This window comes from Phyllostomus discolor, chromosome 5, assembly GCF_004126475.2.
Source record: "Phyllostomus discolor isolate MPI-MPIP mPhyDis1 chromosome 5, mPhyDis1.pri.v3, whole genome shotgun sequence".
Taxonomy (NCBI): domain Eukaryota; kingdom Metazoa; phylum Chordata; class Mammalia; order Chiroptera; family Phyllostomidae; genus Phyllostomus; species Phyllostomus discolor.
This window is the reverse complement of record NC_040907.2, coordinates 136,870,618-136,896,209: the sequence shown is the minus strand read 5'-3', so window position 1 is coordinate 136,896,209 and position 25,592 is coordinate 136,870,618. Positions and strand designations below refer to the sequence as shown.

The window sequence follows — 25,592 nt, the reverse complement described above, 5'->3', positions numbered from 1 at the left end:
ATTTATTCCACTTAAGTGTAATTGTTAGTGCTAACTGGCAGCAGGTTGTAAACATGGAAAATTGTTGCTTTCAAGTTATGTGAAAAAATTCATTAGTTCTTTTTTATGTTTAACATATTCTTTATTGTATTTCCAAAAATCCTACATGATTGGCAGTATTACATACCACCTGCTCCTAGATTAAGGAAAACCAAGAGTCAACAAATAAAAAAGTCAAATTTGATTCACATATATATTTAGATGAAATCTGTATCCAATACTTTTAAAAAGTTTTATACTGACAGATACTGCATTCATTCCTGGTGTAAGCATTATTTTATTATGTTGTTTCACTGACATGATTTTAACTGTCAATCAGTCAAGTAAAAAATCAGGTTAAAACATCACTGAGTAGTTTTTATGTGCGAAGAACTGTGCTGAGCAAAGGAAGAGCAGACTTTCACAGATGTCAGTGGGCGAGCCCTGCTTTGTATGAGTTTACACTTCTTTTTCTAGTGAATAGCCATAGTCTCCCTAAGATCAGAAAAAACATATTTTTATCTCTATAATTGGTCTTTAGTCATCTATTCACTCTTCTTTTTTTTGGTTAAAGAGTAGAAAATTGATAGTTCACTTAGTTTGGGGATTTATAATTCATTTTAAAAAGAAGAGAAAATGAAGAGAAAAAAACAGAGCAAGAACTACTAGACTCTGAACCTTTGTGTCTATCTTCAGTGTTTCCGGCACTGCATTAGAGGGTTGACAAGTATGTATTAGGCTCACAATGCATTAGACACCCAATAGAACCTTGTACAACATTATTCATTGAAGAGGGAAACATAAATTAAATATATTATATTGTCCTTCCCTTCAGTTTGCAAGGACAGTTTTGAATAACTCATCTCCTGTTCAAAGTAGAATTGTCTTTAGATGTGTCTTGTCTAACACTTTTATTTAACAGATGAGAAAATATAGTTCTCTGTGGTGCTGACAGGTAGAAAATACCATTAGAAGAGTTAATTGTCAAATACCAGTAGGTTAGAAAATGTAAGTCAAACCTAGAGTCCAGGTCTCCTAACTCCTTATTATGAACTCATCCTACTGTTTTTATAACACAAGCCTCTGAGACTAAAGCCACATCATCAATGATAAAAAACTCACAATCTCCAGATATCCCAATATGTACTTCATTTAAAAAGTAAACAGACATATACACAGCACATTTTTTAGTTTATCCAGCCAATTAGAACTGAATATTTCCCTAAGGAAATACTTGGATAAATACAGAAATTATACCAAGAATTAAACAACTAAGTACTCTTGTTTGGAGGGGAAACAGAGCTCAATGGATCAGGATGTTATGTGAGAAGGGGAAAATAATTCCTTCCTGAAATAAATTCCCCAACAGAGTCCGTCATTCAGCTGTGAGAATAATACGCTAACGAGAAATCCTAGTTTAAATTCAGCTAAAATTAACCTTCCTGAAGTGAGATTCTCACCACTGTTAGGGTGCATCCGGGTAGTAGGCATAGTGCTCACAGAAATCCATCCAAATACTCTAAAAAATAGGAGAAACAATCTCTTTTTGCTGCAAAATTGCTACAAATTATTATTTTGTTTGTTTCAATTTTATTGAAAATGTAAGATGAAATTTTATATTTAAGTTTTTACGTATCTCCCTGCCACCAACTTTGGTTTTAGGTAAATCTGACATCCCATTATCTATGTCAGGACTAGGACAGCCTGCAAAATATAGAAAACAGTAAAGGCAAAACACTATGAGATTTACCTCATATTGTGCTATATATGAAGACCTTCAGAAAGTACTGTCCCTTTATCGAAAGTCATCATCTTGGTAGTAAGTTATTTTGTAAAACAAATTTTTATTATCATTTTTCAGAACCAAAAGTTTTTATCTGTTCATGTCTTAATTTTACTTTTCAATTACAGTTTACATTCAATATTATTTTGTTAGTTTCAAGTGTACAGCATAGTGGTTAGACAATCATATATATTTTATAAAGTGGTTCCTCCCAATATTTCAAGCACCATCTGGCACTGTACATAGGTATTACAATATTATTGACTATATTCCCTATGCTGTACTTTACATCCTTGTAGATATTTTGTAACTACCAATTTGTACTCCTTAATCCCTTCACTTTTTTCACTCAGCCCCCACTCCCATCCCCTCTGGCAACCATCAGTCTGTTTTCTGTATCTATTCCAAGAAATCCAAAACACTAATTAGAAAGAATGCATGCACTCCTATGTTTATTGCAGTATTATATGCAACAGCCAAGATATGGAAGCATTCTAAGTGCCCACTAATAGTCAAGTGGATACAAATGTTGTGATACAATTTTTTTAGATAACTAAATTTAATCTTTTGAGATATTAGTTTAAGGTTTTAAACTACTTTCTATAAAAAGACCCCATAGTGACCCTTGATATTCTCAGAGGTTATATCCTAATACTTTTGCAAACCCCAATACTTTAAGCCATGAGGTAAATAATTGCTATATCAATGTGATAAAGTATACTATGTGGCAGAACTTCCATGTACAATGTGTAAATTGAGTAGTGGGTGTTGGGCAAGGGCTATAGTTTCATATTCTGCTACTTCTCTTAACACCTTGGTCTTGCAGGGTAATTAACATTTGTGCTGCATACAAATAGCAAATAATACAAGACATGTATCTTCAGTTTACATTCAAATAAGCTACATAGCACATGTTAAGAATTAAAGTTTATTCATTATCCCTATTCAAATATTTCTTACTTTCAGAATCATGATCTCAAGAGTTGGAATTTCCTGACAATAACCTATAATTTAATGTGTTTGCCCACCAAAACACATGGCATACAGAATTATTTCAAATAAAATGTTTTTTGTGGAAAAAGTCAGGAGTATTCAAGAGAAATTTAAGGGTCCAATATGCTTGAAAGCTTATTAAAGCAAGGTGATCCGATAAGCATATGTATTCTTAAATGACCTAAAAATGTAGTTTTAGGTTCAAATTTCCACAGGAGATGAAAATACAAAAATGTGTTAGTGATACATCAACTGATAATTGGCAAGTTTTTATGAAGCAGAGTGGTTAAAAGCCATATAGAGTAGTGGTTAATACAGGTTTGGGAACCAGGTAAGAATGGAAATACTGGCATCACTACTAACTGGCTGTAAGATTTTGAACATATTAACTACCTCTCTCAATCTCAGTCCCCTCATCTAAAATGGAGATATACTGATAGGTAAAGAATAAGGTTGAGTGAAAAATAAATAAGATAATACATGTGATGTACTTAGAACAAAGTCTGGCCCATAATCAATATCATAACATTTGCTAACATAATGGTCTATGTGTTCTACCTTATGCAGTTTTCAATATACATAACTAAATACTGGAAAATATGTAATCAGAGTACTAGATATTATAGCATAATCATATGTGAGACCACCTGGAGTTGAGGGAAAGCAAAGGTCCTTTGCTGCAATCTGCAAGGCTGGTATAAAAGGCTTACTCCACACACGTGAACAAGAACATGGCCTCTGTCATCATAAACGTGTAGGACAACACATTCTCCTAGCCTGCTGACTTAGTCCCTTGATATGTGTAACCAGGAAGCAGTCTGGTTCTCAGGCCAAAACAGCATTATGAGAAGCCCAAAATGACCAAGAGCAGGGATGCATCAATTTCCTACACCTTCTGTTTGGGAGATGATAATTTAATCCTAATTTTTAATGCAAACTATGCTTGTTAATGATAAGTAGAAATTATAATGTCAGTGTTTATACCAAATATCCCCCGCTGCCTGACATCCCCCTGAGAGCATGCTTTCAGATCTGTCTGGGCAGCAGCTGCAGATACAACTGTCTCCCGTGTCTTCAATGATTAGAAAATAAGTAGCAAAATGCTTTTTTGAATATTAGCTTTCCAGAAGTACAGAAATCACAAAAAGACTTACACAAATACTGTTTATCGATATAACCCCCATCTTTGGAACACTGGTTTATTTTCTTGGATATGAACTGCACCATCAATGAGTAGCCCATGTTGGAGAGAAATTATGAATTTTAAGAAAAATCACAATATTCTTTCGAGGTTGCAAGTTTATGTTATTGTCTATATGACCTACATGATATTCTTGTTATAATTAGTTAAAAAAATAAGATATTTTTATTTATATGACAGGTAGTTGCTATTGTAACTTTTTCTTTCAGTAAATCAATAAAATCAAAATTAAAACCATGTGATCGGTAAAATATTATATCCAAAAATGAGACCATCGGAAGACATTATGATTCTGTAAGTAGCAAAATAGAAAGAAGAAAGAAAATGTTATGATGACATCAGAGTTTTACATGAACTAGCTCTATTAATTTGTGATATGGTATGCTTACATCATTTTGACCAATAAGGAAACAGAGGCTCAATAAATTTGGATCTTGAAAAAGGCATGTTACAAGTAAGTGGCAAAACCAGGGAAAAAAATTTTTAATTAAAGTCCACTAATATTACTCATGATATAAATTTCACCACCCATAAGCCTGGTTGAAGAAGAATATCAATGTGTATGCAACAAACTTAAAGTGAAGAACATAAGACTTCAGAATTTCTAGATTTTTGTAAAATCCCATGGTTCAACTATTTGCATTGGAAAAATAAGAATCCATTCACATCAAAGCAATCTTCCAAGCACCAATCACCTTCCATAGCCTTTGCCAGCCAGTGCCGCTGATGCCCTTCACTGACAGGCTCTGGCTCTGCTTAAACCAGACCCTGAGGTAACTTAGAACAAGGATGTAGTTGTTTTTATACTCTTGGCCTATCAAGATGTGAGGGTGCTGCCACAAATGTGGCATCTTAAGAACTTAAAGAAAACCTGAAAGCCATCATATAAGCAGGGTCAAGAACTGATTTTTCTCCTCTATAGCAATATGATGTCAATTGCTACAAGTGAAGCTATGTGACATAATGGAAATTAAACTGCATTTTAAGTCAGGTGGACAAAGTTTGAATCCCAGCTCACCTAGGTACTAGCTATATGACCTACAGTAAGTTCTTTGTCAAAAATAGAGATTGCTAATGCAAGTTTTTCCACAGTTCTAGACACATAATAGTTTTATAAACTATGGCCATTGTTATTATTATTTAATCATTAACTGGATATGTGCCTCATTATCTGCATATAAAATTCAGATTTCCCAAGAAGTACAGCATTTCTGCCATGGATTCCAATGCATTTGATAAACATTATAATATTTTTTCTTTCAGGTCTACTATTGTGCCATAATTGGAATATGGTCTTCAAATGCCCTCCAATCTTATATGTATGTACTCTGTCCTAACTATCAGTGGCTGTGAAACAAGCCACATTGAAATTTGTGGCATGAAGCAACAACCACTTAACTGTGCCCTCAGATTTATCAATACAGACAGACTTCAGGCAAAGCACAGAAAACACAACTCCTCTCTGCCCCTCAAAGACTGGTGCTTCAGTGAGGCAGGCTCAAACAGCTGGAGACAGCCGAGGCCGCTAAGCTGGGGCCATAAAACTTAGTCCCACACTTCCATCTGGTTTTAGTTTCTTCAGTTCTCCACATCTTTGGTCATGTCCACTGTGGTCTACAGTGTCTGTGCTGATTTCCTCACTCACGTGCCTGGTGCCTGGCCTAGAATGGCTGGACCAGCTGTGGCTGCCCTGGCGTCTTTCTCTCTCCACTCCCTTTCTACACAGCTAGCTCAGGCTTCTCGCACCCTGGTTTCTTAGGCCAGCCATGTTTCTTACATGGAGGCTGACTTCTGCAAAACTGAGGATTCCAAAAGCTGGAAGAGTTCTAATAACTTAGCTTGGAAGGTGTAGAAAACAGAATTCAGCCCCATTTTATTGACCAAGCTGATCACCAAGGCCACCCAAAGCTCAATTGTAGAAATGGCAAGAATATCTTATTTTTAACTTCTCCATTGTATCAGGACTTCTCATAAGGAATTATGGCAGACTTTGGTTATCTCTACTGTTTAATAACCTATCAGGCAATATCAAGCTAATTGATCTAGGGACAACATCTTTAGGTCTTAAGCATACTTTGACTATCCAAATGAAATTTTCTCTACATTTGTGGCCTTTGGCATGTTGCCTGACCTATATAAATATACTCTTTCTTATTGCTCACTAGACATTGGGCACCATAGTAGCTATTCTGTAGAGTTTATTTGGATTAAAGATAATGCCTGACATATACTGAGCATTCACTAAATGGCAGCTGCTATTTTCATCCTTACTGACATCAGCATACATTATACTTATAATGTACGAATAGGGCCATCTTTCTAAACCAAGCCTGTTCCTCACACCCTTTAGTCACTGAGTTTCAGCCAACTTATATCTTACCATAAAGGACAATTCTATAGTTTAGTGCTTCCTACCTACTTGTTATTCCATTTTCTTTCAATTTCTTCCACTTTATCAACACATTTTTTATATCCCAGCATAATTTATGCTCGAGTTTACCAGAATTATAGCAGTATAACTTACATCATCATAATTTTTCCAGAATTTAGATGGAATAGTGTGGACATATTACTGGTGTTTTTACAGAACAGACCGGGGAGGTACACAATTATTGGCCCACCCAGGGACGCCAAAAACTGTTACAGAACCCAAGGGGCCAAGGGGGGTGAGGACAACATACTATTACCAAAAGGAACCCCCCCAGGTTCGTTTTGTCAGCCGCCTTATAGGAAAGACATCTCTCAATGCCAGAGATTTGTGAAAAAGAAAGGAAATGTTTATTTAATGCTATACAGACTTAAAGTAGTGGCCTAATGTCTTAATTAAAATATCAAAGTCCTTTAGGATACCCACAGATGCTCACAGTGCTTCCTTCTCCCCCTGCCCTAATTCGGGGTACCATAACTACGGAAAAGAAGCAAATGTCTGTGTTTCAGGCCGCTGGTACCATCAGCTGTGTTGCCATCCAGGCAGGATCTCCAATTAATCCAAAGCCATGTGGCACCTTCTCATGGCTTACTGGCAAGAGCTCTCTCACCCTTCTTCCAGGTAAAGTCTCTCCTGCTTCCCAGGCCAAGCAGTCAAAGGAAGCACCCCAAAGCCACGTAGTCCTCTTCTACCAAAGCTGCAGGGGTCTGCACTCCGATGAAACTGTGTGGATCTCTCTGTAAACCTGCAGGGAGGTTGGGGGCGGGGGTGTGGGGAGGAGGGGGTCGCCACTCTGGCCAAAGCTAAGTGGCAATTCTCTGCTAAAGCCACATGGTGGTTCCCCTACGAAAGCTGCAGTGGTCCCCACTCTGGCAAAAACCTCGTGGCTCTCTCTTACATGGCTGCAGCCATGTGGTCCTCTCTGCACTGCCAGAGCTGCATGGTCCTCTCTCTTTAATGGCTGCCACATCTGGGTTTAAATCCCTGCACCAATCTTCCTCTGAATCCCCATTTCCGACTCCTCCTGCAATCAGTTACACCTGCCAGCATTCCTGTATTATTCCCAGTACACTGGGCTGCCATCGTGAGTCTGGGCAAGAGTAGCCCCATGCCATGGAGCCAATCTTCTCCAAGTTCCCATGTAAGTGCTGTAACTCAGGGGACTTGCCCCCCAGTTACATCTTGGGGGGAGGTCCCTTCCATCCCCCTGGCTCAGAGCATGGCCATAACTATTTAACATATCTAAACGACTAGCCAAAAGCTATAGATATGTTAAACGACCATGCCCTGGATTAGCTGAAAAGCTGTGGCTATACAAAACAGCCCTGCTCATTCCTGCTCCATGTGTCCCTTCCCCCAGCTCACACCTGTGGGGGAAGGGGTGAGGACACCTTATATGTCTTTCTAATATTTCCTAGACACCTTGAGTTCTGGACCCCATTCCGAATTCCTATTTGGGGCCCCCCTCTTGGCTGCACCCTGTAACAGTGCAGTGCCCTGCAGAGTGAGATTTTGTCGCACCTTCACCCAAATGGAATATTTCCTCAAGTTATTCAGCTATTCCTGGTACCCTAAGCAACCTACATTAAAGTTTAATTTATATATAGAACTTCAGATATTTGATCCATAACGTGGAAGCATGTTCTTCCTTATATATACCTGAGTTTGCTTCTTTTTCTGTATCCCTGATCTCAGTCCCTAGGGAAGGTCCATCCTAAGAAAGTTCAGAGAAGAAGAAATGCTCATGCTTACATGTCACTGTTTGATCAGGGTTGTGGTGAGACACCTCAGTCCTTTCCCAGTGAGTACCAGAAATGTCTGGATCTTCCGGCAAAGAATAATATCCTTGATTCTTGAAACACTTCTATCTATAGGAATGCCTCACAAAGATCATTGGTCATTTAGTGTTGTGTTTCCTTCTTCATATTTTTTAAGAGAATTTATGGATAAACTCCTGAAAATGGTTCTACTCCTCCCTGAGGTCATATGTTGTTAACGACACATCTGTGTGTATGTGCATGGTGTGTGTGTATTTGACAGTCTTACTGGGTTGTCTCCCTTATCAGTGGTTGTAAATAGAAAATAAAACATTGATAACATTTAAATCTAAAAGTTTTTAAAGTGACCAGGTCAAGTTGCCTAGAGATAACACGTTTCGGTCCTCTTTTCCTGGCTGTGTTAATCAATCCATCTACATAATAAATTCATGCTGAGTCAAAGAGCTAAGCAATAATTCATACATATCACTAATTCATCAGGACTATATCAAGTATTTTTCAGAAACTACTCTGTGGTGTGAATCAATGCTCAGAGACAAAGGTTCAGAGCTCCTTCGGCACCGGCGTGGGCTCAGTGAGTGCTGCTCATGCTCAAGGTGCCCCAAGCAAACCCACAGGGAAAAGACCAGCCCAGCAGCATGGCTGCATTCTGTGCCAATCCAATTATTTTAACCCGAAATAATATCATTAAAATTTATTTTATGTGTGATTTTTAATGTAATTTAAATGCCTCCCAACAAGTGGGTAACTGCATACAGTGGGAGAACCTTGGATTACTGATCATAAGCTTGTAGCACAACTCCAGGGAGGTCATGAAACATTGTCTGTTTTTTAATTTACTTTCAAGCATTAAGAGATTGTCACAAATACATATCTCATGTTTCATAAAACGTGATCATTATGGAACATCGGTTTTTACTCCTTTCACTCATCTTACTCTACTCTGACATCGCGTCTCTTCCTTTGGAGTTCACGGTGTACACAAACCTAACAAATGTGTAGCACATCCAATGAGCTGGACATCCTTATTAAGCCCATTACAAATGGAGAAGTGGAGACACAGAGCAAGAAAATAACTTGCTCAAGTCACAAACCTATATTGAGTCACTACTTGGGTTAATTTTCTATTGTTACCATAACAAATTACCACAATTTAAAACACTGCTTGCTTATTAATCTCATACATAGTTCTGCAGGTTAGAAGTCTTACAGGGGTCTCAAAATAAAGGTTTAAAATAAAGTGGGCTAAAATCAAAGTGGTGAGGGTTTTGCTCCTTATTGGAATCTCTGGAAAACAAACTCAAAGCCCTTTCAATGGTTAGCCCAATTCAGTTCCTCGCAATTGTAGGACTGAGGCCCTGTTTTCTTGATTGGCTATCAGACAGTGGCCAGTCTTTGCTCCCACAGGCTGTCTTCACTCCCTTTCATGGTCCCCATAAGCACGTAGAGGCCTCTCCCCAGTCCTTACATATGGCCACTGTCTCTCAGAACCATCAAAGGTGCTTCAAGTCCTTCTCAAGCTTGGAGTGTCTCACTCCTTCTCTGACTTCAGCCAGAGAGTATTCTCTACTCATATGATTAGATTAGGTCCACCCAGATAATGCAGGATAATTCCTCTGTTTAAGGGTCAGTAACCTTAATTACATCTGGAATGGTCCTTTTACTCTGTAATGTAACCTGCTTTCAGGTTCCAAGAATAATGTGTGGACATAGCTGGGGAGGCCATTGTTCAGCCTGCCATACTGTTATTCAATTTTTATATTGGATTTAGCGCCATCTACCCTGATAAACCACTGAAAGGTAATTTATGAAAGTAAACATAATCTAGTCCAATTTGCTTAGCAACAAGACCCTTTAATCAAACTGGGTACAACTACATAGGAATGATAGATAATCTAGACATAGGCAGCTTTCCAATCTTCATCTTTCTGTTCATCTTACCCAGTTTCCCAGGAAAATTTCCTGTTTGGGGCAGTGGGAGAAGATCAAATAAAAAAGAGATAGTCACTCCTTAGTCAAGAGGTTATTCCCCAAATTTCCCCCATCATTCTCTGTGTTTTGATGTATCCTAAACTGGAAAGTAGAAGTAACAATATAAACGTCCTCAGAAACTCTCCAATGATGAGATACATTTCTTTCTATGCATTTTCCCTATTTTTATGATTATTGGCTGCTGTACCAGAGTTTCATTCATTCAAGTACTCTTTCTCAACTGCTGCTGACAAATCATGTGATAATGCACCAGTAAGGTATAAAGTCCTTCCTTGATATAACTGTCAGTCGTGAATGATGATTTACAAACCTACAGAAACTCATACCAATTAATGATCCTATTAATTCTTGGTTTATAAATTATTCACAAAGGCGTGCTAATTAATTCAACCTGAATGAATATCAGAAATAAAATCTTGAGCTAGCTTATGGGGTTCCTTGATATGTTTTATTCATTCTACTGACAAAGTCTGAGAGTCGATGTTAATGAAGCCAAGAAAAAATACAGAATAGAAGGAGGTGAAAGGGGACAGAATATATAAAATATATGGTAGAAACAGGTAGTGAAAGAGTTGCAAAGGAAATGGTAATCAATTAATACCCATGAAATTTCTGGTTATTTAAAAATAGTAATCAGTAAACAGCAAAGAGAGGCTTATTTCAGAGTCTGCAAGGCTGTTAGTTATCAAGGCATTTTCCACTTCTGAATGAAGTTCTGTGAAGAAAATTTTCTTCCCACCTAATATCTTTTTTTAATAAGTATCTCATGGAGTTCTTAGGGCAGAAATATTCTAATGTACATTGTATAATTATGGAACCTCCAAAGCAGAGGCTGTAAGAGATTTTGAATATTTGAGATAGTATCTCAGAATAAACATGTGTCATGTTTACATCAAATAATTTTTGCTTAAAAATATAGTAAGTACACAAGCAAAATTCCTGTTATATTATACTTAGTCGGGGGTCCAGAAAAATTACTTCTGTCACTAAAACCTGCTCCTAAGTCTCATCTTCTGGGGTTGTAACTAACAAACTTGGATCTCCCAAATCCCCTTTTTAATATCATTGGGTTGCATTGTATATTCTTATATGATAGAGTTGCTGTATTTTGTTTTAAAATGATGTGTGATGTATCTCAGGCTGTGGCTCATCCAGGTCATTGGAAAAGCCAAGAAAACAAGCCTATTTTGTGGCATGAGCACATGAAATCTTCACAGTCAGTTGAAATTGGTGGAAAGAAGTACCAGCCCAGCAAAATAATATAATAAACACAACAAGTCTTTTGCTACCCACAGTAGTAGTCAGCTCTAGCCCAAAGTTAAGCAGAACTTGACAGAAAGGCATTTGGAAATAAATGGGCCACAATTCACTTAGGGCACCACCATCAGTGTCTGGCAGAAAGTAGATGAGTGCCAGTCATGCCTAGTCAAAGAGCTGAACCCAAAAAAGGGGAGGGGGGAAATTCATTATGCTTTAAAAAATATAGGACAGAAATGTATTTAGCTCTAGCAAAAAAGATACATGAAGGTCAATTCAGTGTTGACTTGGTGCTAGTCATCACAGGGTCCTAGATCCTCATTTCTTGTGCCTCTGCTGAAGATTGAGTCTAGATACTAGAGGAAGGTGGGTTATCACCTTCCTTAAAGGGAGAAATGGTAATAAATTATATACCTCAGAAGATTGTCATTAGGATCAAATGAAAGGGTAGTACATGTCATATAGCACATACTGAATACTGGCTCATAGAAAATAAGCACTCTTATTAGAGCTAAGGACCAGGTAAAGCCTGAAGATAGATAGTAGGGAAATTGCTTCAAGGGGGAACCCCCAAACTGGAATTTATTTATTAAAAAATTGTGTATTTCTTCTTACATGTTTAAACTTCACTCACCTTCAAAGTACTCTGCGTTTGATCCAATACACCTATCGAGACATTTTTTCCACTGCTCAAAACAGTTTTTGAACTCATCCATTTTGACTCCTGTTAGTGTTTTTTGACATTTTTGTTTCGCCTCTACCACATTGGTGAAACATTTCCCTTTGAGGATTCTTTTCATCTGGGGAAACAAACAAACAAACAAAAATGAGTCCTTCAGAGTGAGATCAGATTAATGGGGAGGGTGGGGCATGGGAGTCATGCCATTTTGGATCAAAAACTGCCAAACACTCAGTGTGGTGTGGGCAGGTGCACTCATAAATCACCCATCGTGAAATGGGCAAACTGGTTGGAAGAGTCTTCAAAAAAATTTACTGAAGATGTATGCGGCCTCTCACAATGCCAGTGGTACACAGGAATAGATGGGTCCCTAGAACACACCTAGCTGGGGAAGCCTGTCCTACAAGGGGCCCACCCTCCAGAAGATCATTCCAGGTTTTTTGGGCCCCCTCTCATATGCTCATTCCTTTATTCAAAATGGTGAAATTAAGGACAGCACTTAGTTTATAAAACAACAAACTTTTCACAACACACTAAACACATTAGATCAAGGAAGTTTAGTCTTTGAACATAGTTTGCTAAAGCAAATGAAGAGCTCATAATAACCCTTGTTTCCTTGGTTTCTGAAAATGGCAAAGTGAAGGGGAGTATGTTTATAGTTAAAGGTACAACTAAATGTGGATTCTGTGGCACATGATACAGTGAAATCCAGTGGAGTAGGAATGGCCCACTGGGCTGCCACCACCATTCGCACCCTCTTCACTGACATCACGCTCCAGTTCTGTGATGGATACCGGCCAGGAGTATCCATCACTGCAGATGCTTGTCGAAACACAAGAAAAACATATACACGGACAACTGAGTCCTGTGGAGAAATAGGGACAAAAAAGCCACTCTCTCTAATGGAGAGTGCCCAAGTTGCTGCCTAGAGTAGGCTTTTATTAAGAATATAGATATGGTTTGTGGATTACAGTCTGGCAGGGAAGATAAACCAAGTAGGTAGTTTTCAAAGGGGCCGACAGATCTCCTGCTGGGATTCTGGGATGAGACTTTAGGGTTTTATCACTTAAAAAGACTACAGGACCTAAAAGGCTACTTTCGTTTCCTGCCCATGCCTTCATATTCTAATTCAAGAGCATCCTCAAACAAGCAAATTTCACAGGATCTTGCATATTCTATGTCCCCGGCCTGATTACCCCGGGGTCCGCCAACTCTGTTCTGGACTGCACTGCCCCTGTTATTTCCACAGGCCTGAGTCGGGCAGAGGAGACAAAGGCAGCCAGGAGACTTGGATTTCTCACAACTAACAAGGACTTAGGCTTTGACAAAGCCAAGGGGGCAGGGGTTGATGCCAATCATCCCTTCATTTCCACAGCTCCCCCAAGTCCTTCCGAGTCCTCCACCACGTGATCATGCCTGTCTTAGGCGATTCCCCCCTTGGGAACTCTTACTTGTCACTGGCTAACTGATCAAGCATTGGGGGCCGGCACAGAACAGGAAGCGTTCATGCCAGGGAAATAAGTTTTGTCTCCTTAGTGCCTCCTGGTTCGGAGGTATCTTACTCAGCCTTGGCCACAGGGGTTACAGCTTCCTGAGACCAGGCAGTGCAGGCCCCAACACAGTTCCTGCTTGGATTTACTTTGGACAACCTGGTTGGAATATATCTGGCTCAGAATTATGACATACCAAACCTGGCTAAAAAAGTTGAAGAAATTAAGGAAGACTTAGATACCAAGAAGAAGCCCCCTAGTTCATGAGGCCTTCTCCCACAGGACCTCTAGGAAATGCTGATCCTGCTCTCCTCAAGGGCTTCCTTCACCATCTGAACCAAAGGCCTGTGTCTCCAGTCTCAGCCTTTGCTGGACCCTGCGTGGCCTTCGAGCACACACGGGGCCACGGGTTAACTACCCTTACTCCAACACACTTGCCTCTTCCCTTCCTCCTTCCAGTTGCTTGGGAAGTCCTGATACTGGAATTATGGGGCTAGGTTAGTAAACATAGCCTTTAATTAGTGGTCTCTCCTTTAATTCTTTGGGATTTCTACTGCCTTTTTTATTTTAAAAAATTGATGACTTTTATATAGCTGATCAGATATAAATAATGATGATTTCACAGTTTGGCAGTTATAATAGGTGATTTAAATATTTGATGTTAAATTTTGTTATTTCAAGGTTACTAAAATTAAAATCTGGAAGCAAAATAAATTAAATTAAAAAGAGAAATCTGGCAGATACAGACATTGGAAATACAAAGAAACAGTGGATCTCCACAGTTCTTCCAAATCCTAGAATTCATGGTATTTTCCAAAATAGTATTTCATGTTTAATATCTTTATTTGTTCATATTGAAAGAAAATCAAACTTAAGTTACAACACATGTTTCTGCCAATAGGAGTAGCTAAAAGCAAAGTCCTGAAATAAAAATAATTATGATTTAGAGAAATAAAAGGTTGCAATAAAAATTTAATATTCTCAGTAAAAATAATTAGTACTTCAAATAGCTTTTAGTGCTTTCTATGCAGAATCCATACTAGTCTGAGCATTTTCCATTTTTTTAATGTAAATTTGTTAATGATGCAGTAAACCTTGCACAGTTCCTTTCAAAAAGGAGTCTCTAAAGCAATTTCTTATCTACATTCAAAGTAAATGGATGTTAGTTATAGTGGGGTCTAAAGGAAATGTAACCTATTATCATAATGAAAGACAAACAGTTTCTTCCCCCTTCTCTCCACCATGACACATTTTCCAGTGTAACATTTACTCCTTAAGTGTGTGAGTTAAAACCTACATCAAAATATTTTCACAGGGCTTAAAATTGTGGCAATAAGAATTGTTCTTGCCATGAAGTAGATTCTCAGTATTAACTTATAATTACTCATGTGCCTAAATTTGTCAAGCACTTAATAAAATCAAGCAACAGAACAAAATTTGCAAAAATATTAAACATTAATGCCTGAACCATTTATACTCAATTATAGAACAGCCAAAAGGTTAGATCAGTCAAATATATGACTCACAGTTTTTGAAAAGATAAATGGAATATATGGAAATTCATGTAAAAATTAATTCAAGCACATTGTATTATTCCAAATATAGAAGAAATTCAAATTTTTTAATTTATATTAGCAAAGGCAAATGTTGGAATAAATTGCAAGTTAAAATAAAAATTAGAAGCAAAATTACAGAAGTGCATGATGTGTACACGATATGACTGCATTATTAATTAGGTCCACATAATCTCCTAATGAATGAGGATTACAGAATGAGAATTCTATTCTTAACATATTTTAATGTAATTTCCACGGTCAAGGGCTAAGAAATAAGCCCATTTTTTAAAGTTTGCAGGCTTTAAAGTTCTACAAAGGGAGAAATGTTTCAGTAGAATATATTTTACACGAAGAATGGAATGGTTTTTAAAATAAGATCTTCCTGTGTATAATTGTTTAAAATAGCCAGATCTCAGCAGTTTATAAATCCCCCACCACAGCCTCTCTCTACCTCTATCTGTGTCCATAGAGTCTTCCTTCCCTCCCTTGCCACCAAGTGGCTGCCTGTGCCCTTTCTAAGGACATGTCTTCCCCTGTTCTCTAAACAGCATTTCTTCTTTGTTCAAGGACTTTTGTATATATATATCCTTTCTTAACACTACACTTCCTTCCAACCAGTCCTGCTTTTGTTGTATTATTGCTCCTCTTCATATTAAACTTCTCCAACAGTTATCTATCCTTGTTTTATCTTATTCTACTCCTCTCTTTCTACCTTGAATAGACTGCCATTAAACTTTGATCCCAACATCCACCCAAACTGCTCTTCATCTTCATGTTGCAAAATATAGCATTTGCTTCTCGGTTCTTGTTTATACAGCCTTTCTGCAGGATTTGACCCTTGATCCATTGTGTCCTCCCTGAAGCATTTCATTTCTAGGGGTTGGAGAATAGAATACTCCTCTCTGTGGCCTCCTTCACTAGCCACTCTTCCTTCTACTTTTCTGATTCCTTCATGTCTCCTCAACTTTCAAGTGGTGGAATGCCCCAGGTGCCACTGCCCTTTGTTTTCTTTCTGCCTATACTCTGCCTCTTAGCAATCTTATCCACTCTCATGGATACTGTGTATCCAGTACTGTGTATACACTGATACTCCTATGTTATATTTCCAACTTGAGCATCTTCCCTAAACTCCAGGTTTATAAAACAAACTGCCACCTTGACCCCCTGGGCAAGTCCAAAAGCTGGACAATTAATTTCTACCCTAGATATGTTCATCTAACACTGTTTTTTTGTATCAGTATTGAGAGCATCATCTTATCAATTGCTCATGGCAATGTGGACTCACTCTTGACTGCTGTCTTTGTCTTCCAGTCGACATGCAATCTATCAAAATATCCAGTTTATTCTACCTGCAAACTATAGTAAGAATATGATTATTTCTTACCACTTCAACCATTGTTATTCTGGCTCAAGGCTCTCTTACCAAGATCATGGGAGAAAAGAAGTGTGGGAGGATAATCTAGGTCCTCATTTGTAGATCACGTCAACGTTATAGGGGGCAAGCTTTATAGTGGTTGCTATGGTTGTATTTGTGCCAATGAGAAGCAAGAGCAGAATGGAAGGACAAATCTTCCTGTAATTCAGGGAGCAAATGGGTCCCTGTGGAAACATTATTATTCAACTATTTGACAAGAAGAGGCCACTTGAATTACAAACTTAGGTTTAAAATAGTATTATAAAACTTGGTTTGGACAAGAGAAGATATGTTCTTTTGTTTCCTTCCAATTGAATCTGGGGATTTCAGAGGACTAAAAGAACATATCTTTTCTTTCCAAACAAGATTTTATCATTATATACACATAATTTAAAATATTATATATAATATATGTATACTTCATCATCTGATCTATAATTCATCAATATAAATTATATTTACTTCATTATATATCATGTAGTATATATAATAGAACCCAAAAGAGATAACACAGGATAATAAAGCATATTTTTAAATTGGGGAATATTACTCAGTCAAAACTAGCACAATGCTAGACAGCTGGAAGAATGAATTTCAAGTCAAAATTTTTTCAAGCATACAAAAGCAAGATAAAAGAAACTTTTCTGAATGTCTACAAATATGACCTAAAGAGTAAAAGGAAAAATGATACTTGAAAGGCTAATTTTGTGATGCGGTCTGTGACTGTTATAGGGAACTGACTGCCAAAGGAAGAACGCCAAGGTGCTATTTGTGCACACAGATTTTTCAAAACATCCTCCTCTGCAGTTTCTATTGGTGATTGGGTGTCTTGAGCTGGATGCTAATGTGGAAATATAGAAAATAAACTGGAGAAACAATGCTAATATAATTATTTCTTTCATTTCTTATGTCAACAGCAAGAAATTTGACTGGCTAAAATGTTACAACCATGATACCTAAAATGTACACATTGCCATTCGCTTTCCATCCTTCACAAAAATTGATAAGTGCATACAGCAATTTGTTACTGGGTAGAATTTGCTGGGGGCTTGGAGTTCTTCCATCAGCAGGGGGTTTTGAACTTTCTGATCCCCTCTTGACCATTGTAACTACTCCTTTGAAATTCATGGTTAAGTCCTATCTAAACCTCCCTGCTTAAAGAACAGTTATGCAAGATAGAAAGAAAAGCCTGATTATATTTTCATTTATTTGTTCAAACCTGAGAAATGGAGGTGCTCACTTCATCATGAGAAATAACAAACTGCAGAGAAATTACGTCCTCTCCTGTCATAGAAGGAAAATAGTGACAATGGCTCTTCATCCCCAGCTCCTGCCAGAAAAAAAAAAAACCCTGCAAATTCAGTCTCAGCTCTGCCACTATCCAATTTACGTTGATAGGCAATTACCTCCCTTGGCTGCCTTAAAAATTTAGACTATTAGGCAAGATAACCTTTAAGACAACTCCTAGCTCATACATTCTGGGATTCTGCAATCTTGCAAATCTCAGAAGGGCCCTGCGTCGTGGCAGGCACCACTTGGGGTGATACATCAGTGCAAGCAGCTGCCTCCGTGCAGATGTGGGGGCTGACCCCACCTGATGTTTAGCAGGCAGTCTCCCTAACAGAGCCCTGTCCAAATGGCTGCGGCTGTCCAAAATGCGGCTTTGCATTTCTCACTAGACTCCTTAGCGAGTCTTGAGCACTACACTCAGGAGAAGACCCCTCAAATTCCACTGTGAGCAACTCTTCTCTTCTCCTGGGGACACTAGGGATGCTCCAGCACATGGCAAGATAAGCTACCTTGGCAGCCATGCCTCATGCTGGTCTAAGCTGCCTTAACTCTATCCTCCTACCTTGTGACAGGCACTCTGTAAAAAATGTCACTATCTCTTTCTTCTAGTCAGCTCTTTTATCACATCACATTTATTACTTTGGATATACAACCTTTTGTCATGAGAGACACTGGCAGAAAGTCAAGGTCCTGGTTAAGTAAATTCTATCAAATTAGACAGGGTCACAGCAGACTTTGGGTTCACCAGAGAACATTAATATTGTTATGCACATGCTGGCATCTGGACAAAGCAAATCCTGCCAGCTCTGCCTTCAAAATACATCTATAACCTGACCATTTCTCTCCACCTGACTGATACCACAGGAATCCAAGCCTCTGTTCTTTCTCACCCAGAAGGCTGCAGGCCTCCTGATAGTCACTCTTGCTCTCTTTCCCCGCATGACACACATAATAATCTTTTCAAATATACCTCAAATGATTTCACTTTCTTGCTCCACATTATTACAGAGTTTCCTGACACAAGCAGGATTAAAGCTGATCTTCTCACCAGGGACTACAGAGCCCAGAAGATCTGGGCCTTGCCTTCCTTTCACACATCCTTTCCTTCTCCTCTCTTCCTTATTTTATCTGCTCTAAACATCACAGACTGTTTCTTACACCATAAAAATGGCAATCTCCACTCTCGGGGCCTTGGTTCCAAGGCTTTCTTCTTTCCAGAAGAATATTCTTACAGTCAGTTATTTGGCATTCCACCTCACTTTATTCAGATCTACATTCAAATATCACCTTATTAGTTGTGTTTTCCAGACCAATTACCTAATTTAAATCCAATTTAATCCACTGAGCCACGCCAGCCAGGACTTGCCAGGTCGTGAAAGAAAAATACTATGTGATTTCACCTATAAGAGGAACCTAGTGAACAAAACAAGCAAACAAGCAAAATAAAACCAGAGGCATGGAAACAAGGAACAGGCTGACAGCAGCCAGAGGGGAGGAGAGAGGGAGATGGGGAGAATGAAGGGGAAGAGTCTAATCCATGAGCAGGTGTGGATGACCCATGAACATGGACAGCGGGGTGGGGATTGATTGGGCAGGGGTGGGGGGTGGGAGGGAGCCACAGGAGAAAATTGGGACAACTGTAATAGAAAAACAATAAAATAAAAAAATAAAGAACCAAAAAAATAAATAAGTAAAATCTATTTAATCCTACCTACTCACCTGGCTTTCTTTTCAATAAGCAACACCTGACATAACATTATAGTTTTAGTTTTGTTGATTTGCCTAAAGCACTTTCATTCATCAGCTCATTGAGAGAGGGACATTTATGAGTAGCCACAACATGGACAGGTCTGGCATATACTGAGCACTATATCAGTACTTAAAAACAGGAAGAAAATTTACAACTATGAACCCATTGTTAGCATTATTGTTCAATTTTTAAGAATCAAAATTATCAGGACTTGGCAATATGGTTCATTAGCCTACACCAGGCATTTACAAACTATGTCCAGAAGGCATATTCAACCTTTTTTCCTTGCAACACACCACGCTCAGGATTTATTATTGTCTGTGGCTGCTTCTGGGCTTCACCAAAAGACCTTATGGCCTACAAAACACAAAACATTTACCATCTGGTGTCTCACAGAAAACATGTGCCAAGCCTTGCCTAAACTATGAAATTCTGGCTTAATTTCTTATACTACATTTTCTTTGGCATCTATGCTTTTCTACATTTCTAGGCACTGCAAAGCTGGTGTCAACAAAAACTTTTATTATCTTTGAAAAAGAGAAATAGAGATAATTACAAAGATCTCAGGATGAGTTGTTCAACTTCAGAACCAGTCACATCATTACAAGATGTTTCTCTTCAACCTTTTCTAACTTAATCAGGAATTTTTCTGAGGTGACAGTGATTCATGAAGAGGAAGGCTCAAGGGGATCTTTGTTCCCAAGGCTGGCGCAATGTTGTTTGAGTGAATTTTGTTTAATTTTAATTTTCCTTCAGAGAGTTCCGTGCCGAAACCACTGCTTTTCATGCTTATAATAGATATTTCATGAAGACCACTTCCACTTGGAAAATCTTGCCTTTAGCTGGCTGGGTGAGCAAAATACTGAAATGGAATGGAAGACTCTTTTCTGCCCAAATTCATTTTTAATGCATTGTCAGTTACCAACGGGGCTAATTGTCTGATATAAAGATTTTCTATTATTAAATCTAGGCAAGATACATATATCTTATCCCCAAGTTATTTTATGGTAATCAGGATTTTCAAAAAATAGACTTAATACTTATTCTACTTGTGTGATATAGCACAATGCAAATACATAAATAAATATTTTTATTTATTTATAGTACATCGCTCAGTCTTCAGGGTCATACAAAAGCTTTGTTCATCTAGTTACTGGTCTGAGACCCTGGGAATATTGTCTGCCTTTTGAATAGTCAATATCTCAGTATTCACACAGGTACAGTGAAGGTTAAGGACATTTAACACAGTATTGGTATGCGATGAATGAGAACTCCCTTCTCGGTTCTATATAAAACAAATGTTGTAAGTCCTGTGCATACACATTTTTGTGAATTCTTAAGGATGAGTAATGCAGCAGATGCTTTCGATGACCCAGAGACCTTTGGCACTTCCTACTCCCAGGCGCCATTCTGGCTTCCCCCTGCAACTACTTACCAATCTCTGACTTCTTTCTTTCTCCAACTAAAGGAGCTGCATAGTTTTTGTGCAGGTCAGGACAGAGGTGCTGAGATGCTGTCACCCACCAGAGCAGTGGTGTGCAGGTGCCATGTGTACCTGTGTGCAAATGCTGGTTGTTAAACTTTCAGGAATTTCAGAACCCAATTCTTAAACACAACCATTATTGAAAGTGAAATTGCGTAAACTTACAATTACATAAATTATATTAAAAACCAGGGTAAAACATGCTCAAAGCTCATCACTTCCTCATCTCTTCACACTTTATGATTATCTATGCTTTTGAGGGTTTTGTTTTATTCGTGTCTCCAGGGTGGAGATGCCACATAACTGCGTGCTACATACCATACACCTCTTTCCAACTCCATGCCCAGTAACAGAATGTTGGAGCCGGGAGTTGGCTGTGGTAGAATGGTTCCACCACAGAAATTGGCAGATGCTACAAATTAGGATTCTGTTCAGAGAGCTAATTGTTAAATATTTACCAGCACACCACTGTCCAACGCCCAACAAAAACCAAACAGGAATTAGTGGAAATATTAATACCAAAGCCTCCTACCCCCTTGATTGGCGAAAATCAGAGATGTGTTCTCTGTTTCCCAGACATTCCAAATAGATTGAGTTCAGATGGTCACAGTGATAACAAATACAGCAATGAAGGGGAAAAATGGCGTTAATGAAATCTCACTGTGTTGCCATTTATAAATTAGGCTTGATAATAGATGTTGCTATGGAACTGTATTCTCTAGTGTTATTTGGAGATGATAGCGATTCCAGAATAGCGGGGTCTGGTTGCCAGTAATTAACCATCAGAGGCAAGGAGGAAATAATTACCATAATAAGCAACAGGGCCAAAATGGCAACAGGGATGCCAACATGTAGAAATCTGTTGTAAAGAGTATTAGAACATTAAGTGAGATAATTGGGCACCCAATGAGATTATGGCTTGATTTTCTGTAATGAAAGGCAGGTGAGCAGAATGCTGACAAAAGCCCTGACCCAGCTTAGAGATGTGAATTGGTTCTCAGATTCAGCAACCATGAATTAAAAGGTGTCTTCTGAGCAAGATAAAATGTTCTCTTGAAGAAATAACTTACAACTCTACAGAAAGAATATATAGTATCTATTTCAGCCGTCCTCATAGGAATCCATGGCAATTTAAAGAGTAACGATATTGAGAAAAGAACTTTGATTTACTGACATGGTCTGTGAACTGACCCTGCTCCAGGTGATGCAAACACCACGATAATCCCCATTTTAGAGAGGAGGCACACAATCACCAGATGCTAAGTAGGATACTGACCGTTTCATTTTTACAATGAGTCCAGAGGGTCACCCTGTGGCTTTTTTGTCAATGCCTACATGCCTAATCAGGGCATATATTCTTAAGGGCTGATAAAACTCTAAGGCTCATGGAGTAAGAGGTATCATAATAAGGTCAAGTAGAAGCCTTTAAACTGCTATCTCATCACCCTCAGATGAACTAAGAAAATCAAAAGCAATGCATACTCCTTGTGAAATAGCAATTACGAACAACCCTCGTTGACTTAAAGATGGAAGGCTAGTGGCCCCATCTTATCACTGTGTAGTTGACCACTATGGCTTCCACAAATATAAGTTGGATCACAGTGGGTCAACCACTGAAAACGTATCCAAGCGGTTGCCCAATCATAGCTACAGTGTCCAATGCAATCTTTTTACTAGAACAGATCAACATAGCCTCAGACACTTGCCAAGAGTTTATTGATCCTGAGAATGCATTCTTTCAATTAGAAAAGGAAATAAAAGGTACTTTGCTTCCGTCTGGAACAGAGAGCGGTACAGCTTTACAGTCTTGTCCCAAGTCTGCAATTTCCTTGATCTATTTCAAAGTCTTTTGCAGAATTGATTGATCAAATCTCTTTAGCAGTAAGTGGCAAATAATATGAAAACCCTGGTTTGAAAAAAAAAAAAAAGATGCCCAAACATGAGACAAACCATTCACAGATCAGAGTCCTCCTATATTAGTGAATATTTTATGGCCCAAAGATTTGTGGCATGTCACAACAGTCCACCCAAGTTAATAAAAGATATTTTACATGTCTTTTATATCTACCTTAATGTTATTTTCTGCATTCCATCCACGTTCTTCTCCCCCTCTCACCTAGCCCCTTCCCTCTCCTTTGTCTTTATTCCTCCTCTTCCTTTCCTCTCTTAAACTCATTCAGATTTGCCAAAGTTTCTTCTGTTTTAATTTTTATTAAGATCCAACTAATTTTAAATATTTTTCTTTACTTCTTTTTGGTTATTATTTTTACCAGTCCCTTTTAGTTTACTTTCTTTGGGTTTCTTTTTAAGATTTTCTAGCTAAATGAGCCAAATGTTTAATTAATTTATTTTCAATAAATCTTGCATTCTAAATTTAATTTATGTCTCTATAATTCCCTTGAATTATTGCTGAAAGCATATCTCATGCATTTATATATGACACTAATTATAATTTATATAGTAATTATAGCTTGAGTCTTGATTTTCCTTGTAAAATAAAACAGTTCTGTTTTGTTTTGTTTTATTTTGTTTCTCTTATTATTTCCCAGGTGGATTTGTTTTTGCAATAATTTTTTGGTTTCTAATTTTATTGCATTAGGGTTACCATTCTATCAGAAAATACACAGAATAATTAGTGGTTAGTGGAATAATAAAAAATAAATATAAACATTAGAAGGTAAGCACATAAATTTTTTTCTCTAGGTTATTAAGTATATAACCTAGAGATTTGTGGTCAGTGTTCCCTGAGATAACCACAGCTATGGCAGTATATATATATATATATATATATATATATATATATATACATGTCTATGAAATGATTTTTCCAGTGATGAAACAATAATGATTATAAATGAGGATTCAAATACCAATGCTATGAGAGGCACTCTATAAAAATCAACAGTAATGCAGAAGAGTCATGGAAAAAGGATGTACTTTTTAAAAACTTTATAGCCCAGTAATGTGTTTCTGCTTTTAATTATCCCCTACATTTGATTGCACCGCTAAATGTACAGTCAACATAAAACAGTCTTCTAAGCATCACCAAAGTTTGCTTCAGGTGAAAGCAGCAGTGGAATGAACAGTAATCTAGAATTTAGGAGACCCATGTCTCCTGTGTCTTTGAGAGAAATGACATAACAGTAGGAAAGGCAAAAGGGCACACAAATGTGGATGGAAGGAAGTAACCTTTTACCTGCAAGGTCTTGGATATTATCCAAGAAATTTCTTTCACATTTCAACAATGTCAGTCCACACTTTATTACATTAATTCTGTCTCTTCCTCTGTCACTTACATTTATTGCCTTAATTTAGGCACTCCATTTCTTGTCTTAAGTCTCAAAATAGTTCTCCTTCACTCAATGAGTAGTTACTGAATGCCTACTATGTATTAAGAAATGTTCTACAGGTTAGGAATGTAGCCTTAATAAAATTAATAAGGCCCTTATTCTTTTAGGTTCCCCTCTGAAAGAGAAAAATACAATTTTAAAAAGTAAATAATGGTGTTCTCAGAGAAATACAAGTACCATATGATTTCACTCATACATGGAATCTAATGAACAAACTGAACTGACAATCAAATTAGAGACAAATTCATAGATGGAGAGCAGATGACAGCTCTGGGGATTTGGGCATCAGAGAATGAATGGATCAAGTGAAAAAGAAAAAGAACTCATGGACAACAGTGTGGTGATAAGAGAGGGGTGGATGGATAGGGTACATGCCATATTGGAGTATGTTAAAGAGAAATAAATATATACACAGATGATAGATGGTGGGTAAATAGATGGAAAGATAGATGATGGATGGATGTATCGACAGACAGATAGATAAAAGGAAAAATGAAAAGAATCTTTAATAGAAATTTGGCAAAATGACTGAGAACAGTTTCACTAACTTCTAGATGAGTGACTTTCCTTCTAATCAAATCTTAAGGAAAAAATCCAGTCCACCATTATTTTATTCTCCATGCTATTACAATTTTCAATGCACATACAGCTAAATAGTAAGAAGGATTGTCCATACGTCATCATTTTGCTTGACTATTATTAAGCTTACTCCAGGTTAATACTCTCTAAAAGACATTCTGAATGGTTACTTGGGTTTCATTTTAACACTTTCCATATCTTGAACATATGAAATGGTAAAAAATTATAGATAGCCCACTGTAATGTGCTAATTTGGGTAAGATAATCTATTATTTTTCTGCTGCTGTGTAACATATTGTCACAAACTTAATAGTTTAAGAAACTAAATTGTGGAGAACCTGGATCATTCATACATTTTTTGTGGCAATGAAAAAAATTCATAGCCATTCTGGAAAACAGTTTGACAATTTCTTGCAAAACAAAAGATGCAATTACCATGTGGCCCAGAAATTGCACCCTTAAGCATTTATCTCAGAGAAATTAGTGTATTATAATAGGGTGAAAAATGCAGACACATACACACTGCCCACCCAAAGATATTTGCATCCTAA

The 25,592-nt window shown here is 37.8% G+C and overlaps 1 protein-coding gene and 1 long non-coding RNA gene across 4 annotated transcripts in view; one reads left to right on the top strand and one right to left on the bottom strand.

Annotated features, from left to right (window-relative positions):
• LOC118500841 overlaps positions 1-25,592 on the bottom strand; it is a 327,925-nt gene that overhangs the window by 197,590 nt on the left and 104,743 nt on the right. For both annotated transcript variants that reach the window (XR_004903427.1, XR_004903426.1), the window contains exon 4: positions 22,878-23,018. This is a non-coding gene — a long non-coding RNA (uncharacterized LOC118500841). The remainder of the gene's footprint in view (positions 1-22,877; positions 23,019-25,592) is intronic.
• On the top strand, positions 12,378-15,756 carry LOC114497088 (short transmembrane mitochondrial protein 1-like). 2 transcript variants are annotated; one of them, XM_036026940.1, is made up of 2 exons: positions 12,378-12,911; positions 13,755-15,756. In XM_036026940.1, the coding sequence occupies exons 1-2, from the start codon at positions 12,852-12,854 to the stop codon at positions 13,884-13,886; spliced, it is 192 nt and encodes a 63-aa protein (XP_035882833.1). In that variant the 5' UTR covers positions 12,378-12,851; the 3' UTR covers positions 13,887-15,756. The 2 variants fall into 2 exon arrangements, with proteins under 2 accessions (XP_035882833.1, XP_035882832.1); XM_036026939.1 differs by having other exon boundaries at positions 12,393-12,908; positions 13,752-15,756.